Source organism: Xenopus laevis, chromosome 3S (genome assembly GCF_017654675.1).
Source record: "Xenopus laevis strain J_2021 chromosome 3S, Xenopus_laevis_v10.1, whole genome shotgun sequence".
Taxonomy (NCBI): domain Eukaryota; kingdom Metazoa; phylum Chordata; class Amphibia; order Anura; family Pipidae; genus Xenopus; species Xenopus laevis.
This window is the reverse complement of record NC_054376.1, coordinates 24,472,396-24,492,592: the sequence shown is the minus strand read 5'-3', so window position 1 is coordinate 24,492,592 and position 20,197 is coordinate 24,472,396. Positions and strand designations below refer to the sequence as shown.

The window sequence follows — 20,197 nt, the reverse complement described above, 5'->3', positions numbered from 1 at the left end:
TGTGGAAGACCCCTAAGACATAATCTTTCAAAGGAAGTAAGTAGAGTGGGGGTGACTGTCCCCTACTTATACTCTGGATAAAATGAGAAATTTTAATATGTTCGAATTGCCAGCTTTGAGGTATTTGATGCTTCTCTTGTAGTTCCCCAAAAGTATAAAATCTATTCTCTAGCGGCTGAAAGAAATCCAATACTCGGAAACAATTTTTTGAGCTCCAGCGTTCTTGGAAAGATTGGGAAAAACCTGGAGGGAATTGGAGGTTTGCTAGAACTGATTGCATAAGATAGGGGGAGCCCACCAAAGGTTGCTTTCTACAGCAGGTTTCCCATAATTTGAGGGTGTATTTAATCACCTGTAAAGCATCTGGGGGGGAGTTTAACCAGTTGTGGGGTTTGCCAGAGCAAAGTATTCAAATGTGATTCAGCCAATGAGGGTGCTTCTATGAGTGCCCATTTAGTCTGCAGACAAACGTTGTCCAACCAAGTACTTGACGTAGTTGTGCTGCCTCATAGTACCTCTGTATGTTTGGGACTGCTAGCCCTCCTTGAGATATACTCAATGTCATCACAGCTTTCGGCACCCGATGCCTAGATTTTGCCCAGATAAATTTAAAAAACATTGTTTGGATATTTTTAAGTGTAGAATTGGGGACCTTCACTGGTAAAGTTTCAAATAGATAGAGCAGTTTAGGGAGGATTGACATTTTTAAGGCAGTTATCCTGCCCAACCAAGACAAGGTATAAGTGCTCCATTTCTCCAAAAGCGAAGTAATGGAGTTTATGAGCGGGATGTAGTTATTTCTATAGAGCTGGGAGTAGGATTTTGTAAGCTGGATCCCCAAGTAGCGCATAGAACAACTCTTCCACTTATACTTAAAATTAATTCTCAAAGCCTCCCGTTCGCATGGTGGTATGTTCAAGGCAAGCACTTCAGACTTCTGGAGGTTTAATTTATAGCCTGAAAGTCTGCCAGACTGAGATAGAAGGTTATGTAAATTTGGTAAGAATACCATGGGATTTGTAATCAATAAGAGGACATCATCCGCAAACAAGGATATCCGAAGTTCTGTTTTACCCAATTTTGAGTCCAGTGATGTCCTTGTGTTCTCTGATGGCTGTGGCTAGTGGCTCTATGCTCAGGGCATATAAAAGGGGCGAGAGTGGGCAGCCCTGCCTAGTCCCATTTGAGATGGTAATAGGTCCGCTAGATGCCCCTGGGAGTTTAAGTGTAGCTGTAGGATTAGAGTTCAAGGCTTTTATGGCCGTTAAAAAAGGGCCTTCAAACCCCCATTTGTTGCACCAAGTCGAGCATGAAGCACCAGTCCAAGCGGTCAAACACTTTCTCCGCGTCTAAGCTGAGGATCACCGCTGGCGTTTGGGTTTTATTTATCAGGTCTATGGTGTTGATGGCTCGTCTGGTGTTATCCCCTGCTTGTCTGCCTTGGATAAATCCCACTTGATCTGGGTTGATGAGTCTGGGCATTATGGAGGCAAGCAAGGCTATAGGACGATAACTCCCACACTGATTGGGATCTTTACCTTCTTTATGCAATAAAGTAATATATGATGTTAACATAGAAGGGGGAATAGGGGAACCCGTGAGAAACTAGTTAAATAGCTTTCCCATCATACTTACTGTACTTTGTTGTAGATCTTTATCAGTAAAACTGGTATCCTGAAAAATCCTGAGAAATATATCCTCCAGTTTCTGGAGAACAGAGAAGTATTTAAGAAAACAAAAGCCACATAACATCCATTGTTATTTGATTTTTTTTTTTAAACTGTATTTTTATTTTTAAATACAAAAAGAAAGAAAAGGTAGGTGGTACATTTTAATTTTCGCATTTCACACATCATTATACATGAGTTATAATATGGTCAAACAGCATCACTTTGAACAATATTTCTTGCGGTATCAACAGTCATTTCACATTTTTATTACCTGGGACTTACTCGCACTTCTTTATATAAATATATATATAGGGAAACTAAACAATTCCCTTTCACCCCTGTCTCAGGTAAGTATGCCCCCCACTTTCCTCCTCGTCCATCCTTTTATATCTGTTGAGGATCCTGCAACTCCCGATAATAACTATTCCACAAAAACCAATCCTCCTCTGAGTCAATCAGGGTATCATGGGCTAAAGCTGTTAAATATTCCATCCTTCTAACATGTTCTATCCTGTTGACTAATTCCCATAGGGATGGGGGGGTTGGATCCTTCCATTTTGCAGCTATTGTACAACGTGCTGCTGCAAATAATTCAAGATTTTTTGTACTCTTGTCCCTACATCCTGGACTGGGTGACCTAACATATGAGTAAGAGGGTTATTTGGGAGTTCCAAACATGTAGCCTTCCTCACAAATGTCCTCACTATATTCCACATGGGATGGATAACGGGACAAGACCAAAATATATAGACCAAATCTGCTGGCGCTTTTCCACATCTCCAACAGTTTGACGATGTCTCTGGGAAAATTTTTTGTAAGAGAACTGGGGTATGAAACCAACCATATATTATATTTTCTTTTATGGGAATACATATAGACGATTTTGTAGCATTTCTCCATATACTTTCCCATTGTTCTATTGAAATACTTATATTTAAATCTGTTTCCCATTTTTGCATGTATGGATGGGGTTTTTCTTCTATGGGATGGGAGTTGAGTATCCGATATAATTGGGATATATGTCCCTTTCTCCAATTTTAATACATATTTTTTCAAACATAGTTAGGTCTGGCAGTTTCATAATAGTACATACCGATTTTACATAGTGTCTTAACTGGAAGTACATATAATCTTTTAAACCTTTTAGATTATACCCCTCTACCTGCTGTTGTTTTTCCAGAAATTTCTTTTTTGTTGATCAAATAAATGTATAATTTGAAATGCCATTGTGTCTTTCCATATCTTGACAAAATGTGCCTCTTGTAAATAAGGAAAAGAGATGCGGTTCGCATCGGAGCTCACCCGGATTAACTGTGTCCATCCAGTCGCAGCCTTCACGGGATGCCGGTTACTTCGTGCCAGTATTCAACTGCTAGATTCATCTCACCCCCGTGTTCATGGCGCAGATCTCGGACAAAACTCGGACAGCAGTATTGAATGCAAAATTCAGGCTTTATTCCATACACACAGGTGAAAGATTGAGCGGTGGGTATGCACGCTGACTTACGCGTTTCTTGCCGGATCCACCGGCACTTCCTCAGAGTCAGTGGATATCACATGACTCTAGAGTTAAATAGCAACAGTATCAGACATCAGTGCACTTAAACACAGGTGTAGTCTAATTAATTAAAGACCAATGTGCATTTCTCATATATCGTCTGAAATTGTGACAATACTAAACAAAAGCTTAAAACATTACTTAATAGGACCATATTCTTCGCATTATTTATACAATACAATAACCAGCGTTAAAAATGTCCTATTATGGTAGTTAATCAAATAAATATATTGGTTATACAATCGTGATGTTTATATAAAGCCTGTTATTTAAATAAACCTTTTGTGTTCACATATAAAAACATTAGTGAGACATATATGAAAAGATTAAAAACGATATCTATTCTCTTTAGAGGACTGGTTGGTAATTCATATTCAATTGTATCAATTCATATAACATTTTATATATTGTGACAATATGTTTCTATTCGTAACCAGTTGCAACTTTTAAACTGTTGCTTTGTATCTAGTTTCATGTTTTGAGCAGGTATAGTGTAATAAAAGATATTGATTTGGTCATATTTTGAACTGTTTCAATTCATTATTTTATTTCACTAAATTTAATATTATTGTTTTTTATTTTTTATTTTTATATATTTTATTCCATATTTTTGTATTTATTATTATTGTTTCTATAAATATATCTATTTGTATCCGTATAAAAAACAGTTCATATTTTGTTAATATTACTCTGATTTAATATCACAAACAGGTAAATCCATATTTTGTTTATCCTTTTGTATATATTTAATCTAATTGATCCATCTCACATAATACAATAGCTATAGCATATATTGTCTAATTCATAATGAAATCGCTAAAAACAAGATGTGATTATATGTAAGTATAATTATAGATTTTTGGGAGCACTTCAATTCTATAGTTTTGTCTCGTTCCAGCAAATGTTAATTTACCCCTTTTTCCGTATACATTTAAGGCTGACTGTTACTAATTATAATATTACATACAGTTTGATGTTATTATAAAAAATTATTGTAAAAAAGTTGATCATCTTAAGAAATATTTCACATCCGCTTCTTTATTAAGACCCTTGGGTTTAACTGTATTCAATGTCAATATCCAATAGAATTCTCTCTTAGAAAGTATATCCTCTATATCTCCTTTTCTCTTATTGAGTCTTATCACTTCTATCACTTGAAACGTTACATAATGTTCATTAGCCTGATGTTTATCTATTACATGTTCTGCTACTGCAGATGAGATATCTCTTCTATTGATACACGCTAAATGTTCTAAAACTCTATCTTTAAATCTCCTAGTAGTTTTGCCTACATATTGTTGTCCACACTTACAGGTGGCTAGGTATATCACATTCACAGTTCTGCAGTTAGCATACATCCTATTTTTATAAATTTTATTTGTATTCGTACTTTTAAATTGATCTGATCTATTAATGAATCAACAGCATTTACATATGTTGGCCCCACACTTGTAAGTGCCCAAAGTTTTCATCCAATTCTCCTTGTTCTCTTTGTTAATATCGGGTAACATACTAGGTACTAATTTGTCCCTCAAATTTGGACAACGTCTATATACTATCTGTGGTTTCTCTAATTGCGTGGAGGATAGAATAGGGTCTCTCTGAAGTAGTGACCAATGTTTATAAATTATTTTCTGTATCTGTTTTGCCTCCATACTATATGTAGTTATAATTCTTATCTTTCCATCATTTTGTTGTAATCTGGGATATTTTGATGTCTTAAGTAAATCAGCTCTATTTTTTCTAATCGCATTCTCATAGGCTTGTTTGACACAATCAATTTCATACCCCCTGGATATAAGTCTGTCCCATAGTTCCATAGATCTCTGATGAAAGGTGTCCCAAGTGGCACAGTTTCGTCTAAGTCGGACGAACTGGCCAGTCGGTACACCTCTCAGCAAAGACTCTGGATGACTACTATTCCTGTGTAACAATGAATTTCTACTAATGGACTTTCTGTATACATCAGTAAAAATAGATGAGTAAAATGTGCCTCTTGACCTAGTGGAAAAGCCTCATTATAGAGGAAAGGTATAAGGGGAGTAGGTCTATTGGTAGGGCACAATCTGCCTTTGCATCTAGACCATATACTTAAAGTGAATTGAATAGTACGCGGGGCCACATGTCCCAATGCCTTATTCTTATGAGTTCATGGTAATGTACTTGGATGTACTGGGGCTAAGGCCAACTTTTCTATTTCCATTTGGTATATGCTCATTTAGAGGACCATTGTATTATCTGCCTTGCCTGAGTTGCCAGATAGTATATATAAAAATCTGGAATGTCTAGGCCGCCTTGTGATCTTTGGTGCTGTAGTATCTGGCGGCAATACTATCTGTTTGCCATCAGTACTTAAAATTCAATTTCAATAATTTTAAGTGGAGGTTGATATATTTAGTGGTAACACTTCAGTTTTATCATTATTAATCTTATACCCAGAATATTGACTGTATATATTAATCTCCTGGTGTAAGTTGGGGAGAGAGGTAAGAGGACGTGTTAATGTAAATAAAACATCATTTGAATTTCTTTTAATACTGCTTATCAACTGTATGCTTGTAAATACAAAAGACATGGGCCATATGATAAAGTAACTTCCAGCAATGGGCTCCATGGTTCGTTTCCAGCCTCATGGTTACACTGGTTTCCTCTAAAAACATACAGGCAGGTTAACTGTCTCCTGATAAAACTGACCATAATGTGCATGTGACAGGGACCTTATACTGTAAGTTCCACTGTGGTTCACTAATGTAAATAATGTATAATTGTTGTAAGGCAATATAGTATGTCAATATTAATAAAGGATAAAAATACTAATAAAACCCATATATTATTTCCAAAATATTTTCCTTTTTTTTGGGTTACCTCTCAGCAAAAACTTAAGAATTGAAGGGAGAGGTTGCTATAAAATATGTTCATAATAAATCAGTGAAGCTAATTTGTGAACTATTCTGACACAATATTTCCTTTGTGTTCTGAAAAGCAGCGATCCTCCTTTCACAGGCATATTGAGCTCTGTAGCATATTGCTGATTATAGCAAATTAACACCATGATGTTTATCTCCATGAGACTTCCTGCACACTAGGAAAATTAACTCTTTTACATACCATATACAAAGTAGGGATGCACCGAATCCACTATTTTGGGTTCGGCCGAATCCCCAAATCCATCTTTGAAGATTCGGCTGAATACCGAACCGAATCCGAATCCTCATTTGCATATGCAAATTAGGGGCGGGAAAGGAAAAGGTGGAAAAAAATTGGTTGGCTTCCTTGTTTTGTACCAAAAAGTCACGTGAAATCCTGCCCTCCCCACAATTTGCATATGCAAATTAGGATACGGATTCGGTCCGGCCAGGCACAAGGATTCGGCCAAATCCGAATCCTGTTGAAAAAGGCCGAATCTTGGCTGAATCCCAAACCGAATCCTAGATCCGGTGCATCCCTAATACAAAGCATTCTTAACTGTGAGCCTGTCCCTCATATTGGGGCCAAAAGAGTTTTAGGAATACTGGAACAGTATTGTATGTATAAACAGGTTGTATGTGACTTTTTTTTTCTCCCTATGGGAAAATAAGAAAAGGTTTATTATTCTAGGCCATGAAAAAAAAAGACTTATTTATATTTATTACATCAATTATTAAGCATTCTTCACATCTAGATTTGATTTGCGCTTAAACCTCTTTTGAACCTTTACAATGTAATGTAAAATTACTAGAAATCTATAGTGTCTGATTCATAACAGACAAAAGCACATTTAAGATTAAGTCTAATTTCTTATATCTAATTACAAGTGATGTTTTATTTTGCAAACAAAAGCACTAGCTGCATTTATTGAACCCCATTATCCCCACGCATTGTTAACCTACTGCATTCAATCAGGATTCATCAAGCTGGTGTTACATCTACTCTAGAAATCCCAGCCTTATTTATAATAAACTTGCAATGAAAAAAGCTACTATACTGTACTTCCCAGCTGTCTTTTTCTTATAGGTTTAATTATTTGTTGTTTGTAACCTCTCCCCTTTAGCAGCTGAACTAAATTATATCAGAACTATCATTTATTTTGTAATAAATGTAATTAACGTTTTTATGTGTTACCAGTGATGAAATTATACATTTTCGAGGCCTCCAGCAAAATACCTGTTAGATTTGGGCTCAATTGTCCCCTGTTTTAATGTTGAAAGAAAATTCATTCTAAGTTTTTAAGACAATTGCAAGTGAAAAAAATCTGAAATACCTCTAAAAGTCCGATTTAATTTAAAATGGTCCAATAAGATCAGCGCACAGCTCTCATTGACTTCTATAAGACATCGACAACTTTCATTTTTAGTTTTTGTTGTTTGAGGTTTTAGTGGTTTTTACACTTGCTAAATTTCAAATTGTTAGAGCTTTTTTTTTTTTTTTTTTAGAGAAAACCAGTTTTAGAGATTTGTGGAAAAAAAATTCCCCTCAGACATGAAAGTAGTTTTATTCTACTCAAGAAAATCCATGAAAACATGCATAATTTTTTTTTACCTATAGAAGATAAAAGGCCTCATACCTTACTACAGTGCAGAAGACAGAGACGTTACAGTGAAGCTTCAGCTGAGTGACAACAATACTCATTGTGCTTACAAGATATGATCTAATTTTTCACTTTAGTACAGAGGTCAGTTTGCACCTTTCCTCAATTTTTCTTATGAGGCACATTATATATTTTACTTACTAAACTGAAAAGGGCAATTTCAGACTCAATGGTCATTTTTTTACTCACAATGCAATATTTTTTGTACCATATTTTTTTCAAAATCCTTTCACCAGTCATGTGGATATTCATTGCATGTGTTCACACAGCTCACATTGGGTACCCTGGAGCTGCATCCCTATTTAGCTCCTGGGTTCAAGCAGCACCAATTGACACAAGGGGGCAGATTTATCAAGGGTCGAATTTCGAATTGAAAAAACTTCGAAATTAGAATTCAAAAAGACCAACCGGAATTAAGTCGAAGTTTTTCTTGGGTCGAATAGATCCGTATTTGAATCATTCAAATAGTAGGAATGGTGCATTCGAATCGAAGTTTTTCCACCAATTGACTCCAAATAGGTTCTAGGAGGTCCCCCATAGGCTAAAACAGGTTTGGCAGGTTTTAGATGGCGAATGGTCGAAGTCACATTTTTAAAGAGACAGTACATGATAAATTTCGATATTTGAATTTTCAAATATTTTGCAAATTCAAATCGAATTTGGGCTATTCCCTAGTACACAGAAATAGCTCGAAATTTGATATATTTTGCAAATTCACCTCGACCTTTAATAAATCTGCCCCAAGGTGTGTGTTTCTTTTCGATGGTGTGCTTCGGAATCTGGCCTGAAAGAGTGGTTTTGGAAGGAAGTACCTTAAGGGCACAACTACATGGACGATTTCCCCGTGATTGTGCCGGTTCCCATGCGCTGCGCCAAAACGCAGGCGTCAAGTCGGATGCGACGGAAAACAAGGTAAGCAACAGCAACTTCGGATGGTGTCACATCGTTCATCCGACACGACTGTTGGATGCAGACGTTGCATGCTTACCTTGTTTTCCGTTGGGTCGGATCCAGCACAATCGCAGGGAAATCGTCCGTGTAGTTGTACCTTGAATGAGTTGTGCCAATTTATACAACCATAGGATAAATGTAATGCTTGCAGCAGTTATTGAGCTCTATAGTGTCCTCTCATGAAATCCCTTTAGGTTCCCATCTTCCACACTTTTGGGATGAACTTTTTTTCACACAAATATATGTGCATGAGTGAGGATACAATTATTACTTTTATACATCTGAAGCTCCCATAACCTCTAGGGCTGCCATGATTTTATGATTAATGTTTTCCTCCTACTGTAAATTACATTTTACAGACAGCCCTTTGCGAAAAGCATATGGAGGGAATTTATGATCAAATTTTATAATGTACAGTATTTCAGCCAACATCATCTCTAGTTTGGTCAACTCTTTTAGCTTTCCTCTTCCTCTCAACAAATGTTCATTTCAGTCAGTGGTCTGAAATCTCAGTTGATTAACTTACATAAAAATCACATTATCCAAAAACCTCCAGTTTGTAATTGGTACTTTAGGGGAAGGAGTTTCACTGAATTTGTTACACTATATACTGTAGGGCAGCGCAGTTTAGCAGGAAAGAGCCGCCTGAGGCAGCTCCTGTAATGCCGCCCCCCCGCCCGCTTACCTTTCCTGGGGGGAGGCAGAAACACTAGTGCGGAGAGCGCAATAGCGCTCTCTTGCACTAGTAAAGCCGAATTTCTGGTTTAAAAAACAGAAATTCGGCTCTTAAAGGAACAGGAGCGGCTTTTTGCTGCCCCCCATGCACTGCCGCCTGAGGCGAGTTGCTCAACCCACCTCATGGGCGGAGCGCCCTTGTGTAGGAGGGAGATCAACATTTTTAACATGATGGTAAACTAGGTGGGGTCAGGATGTGACCATTGATGGAGTGGCAGCACAATTTCTTCTCCACACTGGTGCATAATATATGCACTGACCAGATTAAAAATAAAATTTCTGAGTTAGTCACTGCTTGAAACGTGTAAGTCAACTTAAGTCGTTCTCTGGAGGATGAGATGGCTGCAAACACAATATTTTGTATTGGTGGGGCATCCCCACTAAACTATTACTACTACACTGAAAAATAATATAGCACACTTCAAGGAGACCCCTGAGCCGGCTGCCTCTTTGTTGAAGAAATAAACACTGCATATGTACAAAAAGATGATAAAAAAAGGGCAGCCATTGAAATATGACAGTTTAATATTAGCCAAAAGGATATTTATTACAATTTGCAAGGGGCATTCAGGTAACTAGACAATACCCTCCTCCCACTGGAATGCAAGGGGGCATGGCCTAACAGGATACATTATTAATTTGTTATAATTTCCTGTGAATAGGGATAAACTATATTATATTCATTGGTAAGGGCTCTTCCTTCTGATTCTATAGACCCAAAATAGTATTGCTGTATGACCTTCCTATGCCCAGATATTAACATTTGATAACCCGAGTGCCAAACCAAGTCATGGTTGGACTCCATTGAAAGCTAATATTGTATAGAACCCATGACCAGTTTTTTTATAGAATTGGTATAAAAAGTGTGAATTCTGTGATGATAAACATATTTAGGTTTCAGTAATAGTGTTACCTCCAGTGTTACCTATCAACTGGTGACCTCCACATCACCTCATGTGGGGTCTTGATGGGCCCATTTACTAACAATCTAATTTCTATTTTTTCTACAAATTTTGAAAAATAAGTGGTTTTCCTATATTTCTCAAAAGCTCTAAAAATTCAAGATTTGTAAAGTGACACAAACAAAAAAAGTAAAAGTTTTCGAGTATCTATAAAAGTCAATGGAAGCTGTGCTGATCTTATTGGACCATTTTTAATCCATTCACAATTTTAGAGATTTTCCGATTTTTTTTCCACTAAGAATTGTCTGAAAAAACAGAACATTTGTCCTTATCTGATATTTTCTTTTTCTTTAGTCCATAAGGCACACAATGGGTTGAGGTCTGATCCAACCCCTGGTAGGACAGAAGAATAATCACAAATCAGCAAGATAATATTAGCCCCGCCAAAACCCTCCTCCAACAGTGTTATATGAAAAGCTAACTATCAGGGAGAGAGAGAAGGCACAATTTTTATGCTGAATAACTTTTATTGGGAGGGAAAACAAAAATTTGTGCTGCCTTACGGACTAAAGAATAGATTTTTCTAGCACCATATGTTTCCTTTGGTCTGCAGGGTTGGACTGACTACAGTCCAGGGCCCGCCCTAGACCCCCCCCCCTACTGTGATGTGCCGAGAGTGCGCACATGAGGCGTGCACCGGTGTTTGGTGCGCCGCACCTAAGAACATTTTTTTCCTAAAGATCTGGAGAGGGGTCTGGCCCAGCGGGGGCCCATTGAGGGTCGGGCCCACTGGGTATTTTCCCGGTGACTCACCGGCCCAGTCCGACACTGTTGGTCTGTACTGATGCTGCTGACACAGAACCTTTGCTTTGGTTAAGTAACCTTCTCTTATGATACTGAGGACCCAGGAATCATGCTCGTCTTCCTGCAGCTCTAGCCGAGTCCTGAAGTGACGCTCACTCATAACGTTGCGCAGAGGTGGCGCAAGAAACCAACCCGGCAGAAGCCACTCTGTCTCCCATGGCGCCACCAGCCCTCTGCAACCCACCGAACTGCCACGTATGCTTAAGGGAGCCTTGTGATCCCCTGAGCAACCCACCCTCAGATAATTGCCCATGTGGCCATCGGATTACTCAGAGCCCGGTTCTTCGGACCCCCCGGTCCCTTCATTTCCTACCCTAGAAAGAACAGAAGAAAAAACACTGCTTGGAGGGCTAATATTATCTTGCTGATTATTATTGTGGTTATTCTTCTTCTTAGGATCAGATCTTAACCCATTGTCTACTGCCTGTAGTACCACAAGAAAGGTACTCATATTGGTGAGAAGACATCGTTATTACCCGGGGCATAAACTGATTAGATTTTCTCTTACTCTTTATAAATGTAACCATAATAAGTTATTTACCGTGGTATTCAATAAACTGTAACAATATAGACTGCTATACATCATCTGGAAGAGGCATTCTGTTGTAAAAAAGGGTTATTACTACAGTTATTTTATCTGCTGCAAGCAATCCCACCATTTTTTTTCACATTTCCATACAAGACCTAAGGAGTCATTGACAACAACAAGTGCAGTTGCTCTCTTTTACTTTTCCACAAAATGACTTAAACCCCATTTCAAGCCCTAAGGAGTCATTTACAAAATTAAGTGCAGTTGGTTTCCCTTACTTTTCCACACAACGTGTCAAGCCCCATTCATTTAAGGTACTTTAATGCGCTCATGCACTTCCGTATAGTTGCACCACTTATGCCTCCAGGGTTCCCTTTGTGCTTAGCGTCAATAGGTGAAGATGCCACTCCTACTTCCAACACGGAAATACTACTAGTGGGATTTATGCACAGTTGCATACAATTTGCAACAACATTTGCACTCAGTTGTGTTAAAAGAGAACTAAAGCATAACTAAAGAAGTAGCTAGAAGCAGCCCAAGGCAACCACAGCCCTTTAGCAGTCTCCAAAGATGTCTTTAGGCATCTCCAAAGATGCCCCAGTAGCTCCCCATCTTCTTTTCTGCTGATTCACTGCACATGCTCTGTGCTGCTGTCACTTACTGAGCTTAGGGACCCACTCACAATATACAGTACACATGGGGCAAATTTACTTAAGCGCAAATCGGCTAACGCTAGCGCAAATTCGCCAGCGTGATGTCATTTTGTTACTTCGCCGATTTACTAACGGGTGCTGGCATAAATTCACTAGCGAAGTGGACTTACTCTACCTATGCTTCTTTGCACCCTTATGCCAGGCGAAGTTGCGCTATGGCGAGGGGACATAACTACGCTAATTCACTAACTTGTGCATTTTACTGAACGTTACCTCTTGCACCAGACTTTACTTCATCAGGTCAGACCAGGCGAAGTTCAATACAATAGATAGGAGTTTGTCAAAAAATAGTTGAAAGTCCCAAAAAATGCTGGTGTCTTTTACTTTTTTAAGGGTGATAGCATGAAAAATAGTGTAATTTTTTTCGGGGTACCCTCCTTCCCCCTACATTCCCTAACATATAGCAACTCAACGATACAGTGGGCACATGTGCAGGGCAATAGAACACCTTTATTTTATTTTTTAAAGGTTTCCTGGGCTTGTGTAGGGTAATGTAATTACTGCAGCATATACGTCCATTATATTTTAACTTTGCGGCGTATGCAAATTAGGCATCGCTAGCATAACTTCGCTTTTCCTGACTAAGTAATGGTATCGCAACTTCGTTACCGTTCGCCTCCCAGAGCGCAACTTCGCATTTTAACGAATTTGCGTAGCGCTGACGAAACTACGCCTGCCAAAGGTTTCCTGAGCTTGTGTAGTGTAATGTAATTGCTGCAGCATATACGTCCATTATATTTTAACTTCGCAACGTATGCAAATTAGGCATCGCTAGCATAACTTCGCTTTGCCTGATGAAGTAACGGTAGTGCAACTTCGCTACCGGTTGCCTCCCTGAGCGCAACGCTGGCGAAACTATGCCTGGCGAAGCTGTCGCTGGCGCAACTTCGGATCTTAGTGAATTTGCCCCATAGAATAGAAATGTCACACTATTAGGCTAATTACTAATTAATACAGATAATTACTACATGTCAGCACAGAAACCAGTGTAAATTGCATCATGTGCTTTAATAATCAGCCTTGTAGTATCACTTTATATTACAGGCCAACCATATTTACTGCTTGATGATTGATGATGACCCCTAAGCTTAGCTTCTCAACAGCTGCTCAGAGCCCACTGAGCATGTAAGTGTCGCAGAAGTTTTTCCAACATGGTGACAAGTTTGAAGTCCTGGATCATTGCTGCTATTGACAAACTGAAACTTTAGGTTGATGCAATAAGTTCAGTATATAAAATATGGCGTTTTTAGCCATATTCATTTTTGGGGTTTAGGGTTTAATTTTTCCAAATTATACACAATTGCATTAAGTACAGCAGCCATGGTCATGTTGGAATTCTAGGAGGAAAACATAACGATTGTGCTAAAAATTGCACTTTGCTCACTGCACTTGTGGATATAATTAGCCTTCATATCTCTGAGTCTTATTTTATTTCTCAGTCTCAGTTTTTTTCATGTTATTAAAGCATCCTTCTAAAACGTATTTCTTGATTTGTTGAACACTCCAAGATTTCTCCTCTTGACAATGGAACCCTCATATTATTGTTATATCATGTTGATAAACCAACCAAGATCAAGTATCTGGCCCCTCCAGTTAGTAGGGCAGCAAGCATACTGACATTTAATAAAGGTTCTTTATTTTCATTGTAGCAAGCAATAAAAACGCACTGGGAAATATATTAAAAATTTCAAGTTCTTGAAAATAAAACACATACTTTAACTTCGAATTTGTTTTCAAAATATTTCCCAAGAACATAGAGAAAGGTATAAAAGTTCTATAAAAGTTCTAAATTTTTTGGTGTATTTAAAAAAAAGGGAGGCAATCACTTTGACTACACATGATATATTTTTTCTTTAATGACTAAAGAGAGCAAGGTAACAACACAAGGAAATATTTGAATATTTGGTGGTTGGAAATTGGTTCGAAATTCAATTTCATTTCATAATTTCATAATTACCTGGTTTTTACCTTCACAATACTTATAAGTGCGTTCTTTACTTCTTTATTTCTTAGACTATATATGAGGGGGTTTAACATGGGAGTCAGTCCAATATAAAGCACAGAGAACACTGGGTCTAGATTTGGTGATTCTGAAGGCGGCCTCATGTACATCCATAGAACACTTCCATAGAAAATAATGAGAACAGTCAAATGAGAAGTACAAGTGGAGAAAGCCTTTTTCCTGCCATGATTGGACTTAATATGAAGAATGTTGCTTATTATATTTACGTATGACAAAAGGTTTAGAGAAAATGGCATGAGTCCAAATAAGAATACTTCCACATAGATTATATTGGAAAATATATTTATATCACAAGAAATTTTTGCCAGAGCTTTAACGTCACAGAATAACTGATTGATTTTATTGGAATGGCAGAATGACAGTTTTGAAGCCATACATGTGAAAAACAATGAATTCACAAAGCCAGATATCCATGTGCCTACAACTAGCAACATACATATTTTTCTGTTCATAATAAGGTGATATCTTAAGGGCTTGCAAATAGCAACATAACGATCATACGCCATAGAAGACAATAAAGTTACTTCCACTCCAGCAAAGGCCAAGAAAAAGTACATTTGAATAAAACATTGTCTGAAGGTTATTGAGTCATTTCCTGTAAGCAATATGTCTATCAGTTTAGGAAGGGTGGTTGTAGGGTAGCAGATGTCTACAAAGGCCAGATTGCTGAGAAAGAAGTACATAGGAGTCTGTAAATGAATATCATTGTATGTTACAGTTAGCATAACAAGATTATTTATTACCCCGCTAATATAAATGAAGAAAAAGAAAATAGAAAGAAGAGGCTGTTTCTCACCATTATAGGAAAATGCTAAAATGTGAATGCTGTTAGAAATTGTTTGGTTCTCCATTGAAATCCTATGGAAAGAAATGTAATCATTATGTTTGCTAGCAGCAAATACAATAGTACCCACCCATTGTTACAATCTAGCAACCATCTAAATGTTACTGAACTTCATGCATCTTAAGCAGGCTTCAATGTGGGACAAAGAGAGAAAAAAATTTTCACATCTAAAAAAAGTGAATAATTATCAGTATCTCTAGCTTTTGTTGAATTATAACACAGCAATCTGCTAGATAGTAGCCATTATAAGTGCTCACATAGCACAAAATGCGTAAGGCTACATATTGAGATGTTTGTTAACTTCATCATTCTTCAAGGGATGTCCAGTTTGTGCCAGCCTGCATTTGAAGATTTGGGGGGTTATTTTTTAAAGTCTGAAAGCCACGTTAATAAATAACTATAAGATCCGAATTTTTAGTGGGAAAAAAACCTGCATTTTTTTGAGATTTATTATACCCCGAGGATGGAAAAAGTCTAAATCTGAAAATCCGGCATCTCAGACCTGCAGAGGTTGTATATAAGTCAATGGGAGAGGTCCTTATCCTATTTGGAAGTTTCTGTGGTCTGTAGTGGAATTAGCTCAATAATCCAACAATTTTGGACTTTTCAGACAAAAATCCGAAAAATTCTGGCTTTTTCGGGAGAAAGCCTGAAAAAATTGTACGATTCGGGAAAAAACTCATGATTCGGATTTTCACTCAGTTTTATTGTGTTTTGCCCCAATTCGATTAGATAATTCTTTTTTTTTTTTATGATAAATAAGTTCACATCTGGATTGGTCAGACTTTTTATTCAAAATAATAATTAGAAAAAAATCGGATTTTCATAAATAACCCCTAAGTGTGTTCATCACCTCCCTAAGATAAAGGTCTGGGGCATGAGCACCCAGACCCCTGTTAAATTTGGTAAATGAATCCTCTATTTCAAGAAAAAACTGGATACTCTTCTAAATATGTTAATTATCAGATTGTACAAACCCAATTATTCTGCTCTTTAATCAAGACATACAGTATGCAATTATGAAATTCAAAAATGTAAAAAACTAAACACTATCATTGGAATATAATTATAGTCGCAAAGCGCAAAACAATTTGCGCTGATAAGAGTAAAATTCCACATCTCACAATGTACAGTAATATTGTTCCTTAAACTGTTATTGCATTGTGAATTGTAATTGCGCACTCTTAAGAAGTGCTTGAAGGTGTCGTAATCTTTTGGAGCAAACATAGCGACTTTTTCTGTAAGAAGTTTTATTACATTGACTGCACGTTGTTGCAAACTATAAAATTCGCAAACGGCCGTTAAACAGTTTCCAGGCTCGCAAAAGCTACATTAAATTCGCGCAAAGCAAAATTTGTTCACGCAAAGGCATAACTTTTCGCATTGCGAATAGTTTTTCTTTTAGCGACTTACATTATATTCCCCCCTATGTCATCTATATTCTGTACACAATATTCACCTTTGTCTGAATATTCAACGCTACAGTAAGTCCAGTTTATTTGAACTGATATAGAAAAATGTCTTTTATCATGGGATTAATTATTTTAATTGGGTAACAGTCTATCTTTCCCATGACTATTTCAATTTATATACATCTAATGTATTTTATTAGAGGAATGCCATCAAATCTTATAGTAATTACATTTAGAAACAAACGTTGATGGCTGAACCACTTGGACCACTGTACTCTGCATTAAATGCTTAAGTGTGTTTTATTCCTTTAAAATTCCAATGCATATCTGAATTCCCAGACTCCCACATTGGGGGCATTTCTGAAATTTATGAGTGGGTTTAAAACCCCCCACAAAAACAGCCCATTCTGTGACCTTCTGGATCTTGTTGCCTTCAGGTGTTGTTGACTTTCTGTAGAGTTGGCACAGTTTCTTCCATTGAATGGAATTAAAGAATGTTTCAAGCTTTGCTTGTATAAATTTGTAAGAAAGCTAAAAAAATTCCACACAAATTGGAACATAAAAGCAAATTATTTTCAGGTTTTCCTTTCACCTAATAATCTTTCCCTGCTATTTTCCTTCCTCCTTCCTTTATATACCTATGAGCCTATAACGATGACACCCCTTCTTACAATTCATAGTTACATAGTTAATTTTGGTTGAACAAAAATGTCCATCAGTCTCAAACTTTCTGTGTGATTCCAGACAAACTAACCACATTGGGGTAAAAAGATGTATAGGTATAGGATCCCTTATCCGGAAACCCGATATCAAGAAAGCTCCAAATTACGGAATGGCTGTCTCCCATAGACTCCATTTTATCCAAATAATCCAAATTTTTTAAGTATTTCCCTTTTCTCTGTAATAATAAAACAGTAGCTTGTACTTGATCCCAACTAAAATAAATTAATCATTATTGGTAGCAAAACCAGCCTATTGGGTTTATTTAATGTTTAAATGAATTTCTAGTAGATTTAAGACACGAAGACCCAAATTATGGAAAGATCCCTTATCCGGGAAACCCCAGGTCCAGAGCATTCTGGAAAACAGGTCCCATACCTGTATAACAATTTTGGGGACTACATAGAATATATCTCAATCCAACAGCCCTAGAAGTCATATTATAAAAAAAGGTGTGCTGGCAGCTATAGAAAAATATATTAAAAAAAACACAAGATAATTTGTAATATGAGCAACTTATAAGGCTTGTAACAAGGCAGGGACACAAACCAAGCATGGATTGCATCCATGGGAATGTCTCAATTCTGTCACATCCTTTAAGGGGATTGTGTCAGGGGCGAGGTAGAAGGGATGACATCCACTTCACAGGAGTTCTAGGCAGTTTGGTGTTAGAAAGTTAGTTGCAATTTAAGATGCTACTGAGCATTCATTCTTGATCAGCAGGTGAACTTGAGAAAGGTATTTAGCTAAAAATCTCTTTAAATGACTAATGAATAACAAAATCACCAACATTTTTGTTGTTCATTTGATATGGTCATGAATGTCTAGGTAAATACGTTATTGAATTCAAGTGACAATTACTTACAAAAGCAGAACTATCAATGAAAAACGATCAAAATGACCTATAGGTAACTTTTAATGTAGATTAATAGTTTTAAAAAAAAATTTCTAGTGTCAGTATCACTTCAAAAAGGGTTATTTATCAAAGACTGAATTTATTTCAGTATTTTCTGCTACCAACTCCGATCAAATCTGCTCTGGTTTTTATGCTTATTTATTATTATATTTTCCCAAAAATTTGCTTTTGTGGGGAAAATCCGATTTTCACGATTTTTCCGGGTTTATATATATTTTTTGGAATTTCCCCCCTAAAACTTCTGGGTATTGCACGAAACCCAGCGCATATCAAAAATCATTGGGACTACTCCCATTGACTAATATTCCACCTCGACAGGTCTGAGATGCCGTATTTTCAGATTCAGACTTTTCCATCCTCTGGGGTCCAATAAATTCAGAAAAATTTGTGATTTTTATAAAATCACGAATTTTTCGTGATTTTTCATTTGGAGTTTTGTAAATAACCCCCTAAGAGTATAGTATAGACAAGATAATTAAAGCATAAATGTTAAACCATAACATGGAAATGTTTTTCTATAATATCCATTTAGTCTTTTTATTGAAGCAAGGGTAATATTATCTGACTTATAACTAACTAATTATCCTCTTCATAATTCTTTTAACAGCAGTTTTTACTACATTATTCCTGGGACTATATATGAGTGGATTTAACATCGGAGTCACTACAGTATAAAGCATAGACAACATTGGCTCAAGGTTATCTGATTTTGACGATGGGCTCATGTACATCCATACTACAGCCCCATAGAAAAGCATCAGAACTGTGAGGTGGGATGTACAAGTGGAGAAACTCGTTTTTCTGCCATGGCTGGGCTTGATTTGCAGAATGCTGTGTATTATATTTATATATGAAATTAGGTTAAGGGAAAATGGAATCAGTCCAAATGAAACATTTTCCATGTAAATCTTAGTTACATCACATGAGATTCCTGCCACAGCTGTGATATCACAGAAGAACTGATTAATCTTATTGGTCCAACAAAATGGCGTTTTTGAAGCAAGATTAGTAAATACTGATGCATTCAAAAACCCTAAAATCCAGGTTCCCACAATCATAAGTACACAAACTCTCTTGTTCATAAAGAGGTGATATCTTAAGGGCTTGCAGATGGCAACATAATGATCATATGCCATTGAAGACAATACAATTACTTCTATCAGAGCTAAAACTGCAAAAAAGTACATTTGAGTAAAACATTGAATGAAGGTTACTAAGTCATTTCCTGAAAGCAAACTGTCAATCAGTTTGTGGAGAATGGTAGTAGGGTAACAGATATCTACAAAGGCCAAGTTGCAAAGAAGAAGTACATTGGGGTGTGTCATGTCTCCAGCATAAGTTGTCATCATGGTATTGTATTTCATTGCTCCTTTGACTAACTCCCTCTGGTGGACACTTGCTGTAATTGCGCAAGGCCACTTCCAGTATTTGTTCTGCACCTCCACATGGCTTATGGCAGAATTGCTTTTGAACTAATCAGGCTACCATACTCCCAACATGGGACCTAAAACAGTGCTTTTTGTGGGAGCTAGGACTCCATTTTACAGTCCATACTGTGGAAGAAGCACACAGTTTAATCTCCTCTTCACAGTAGCATCGTTGGTAAGCAAATAGTTGCACCAAATCACCTCCACAGTTGCCAGCACTCCTAGAGACATTGCTGCAGAGATCTTTCATGTCAAATAGTGCGTTGATGCTGCAGTTATACATTAATTTTTACATGTTTTATATAGTTAATTGCAAAACATACGTATTCAATATTCTGTTGTTTGTATTACAGTCTCACCTCTCCA

At 37.1% G+C, this 20,197-nt stretch overlaps 1 protein-coding gene across 1 annotated transcript; it reads right to left on the bottom strand.

Moving 5' to 3' along the window:
* Window positions 1–1,278: 1,278 nt before the first annotated feature.
* LOC121402024 (olfactory receptor 5V1-like) lies at window positions 1,279–15,363 on the bottom strand. Its single transcript, XM_041587748.1, has 3 exons — window positions 14,458–15,363; window positions 1,641–1,707; window positions 1,279–1,541 (listed from the first exon to the last, which is right to left on the bottom strand). The coding sequence occupies exons 1-3, from the start codon at window positions 15,361–15,363 to the stop codon at window positions 1,279–1,281; spliced, it is 1,236 nt and encodes a 411-aa protein (XP_041443682.1).
* Window positions 15,364–20,197: the final 4,834 nt, after the last annotated feature.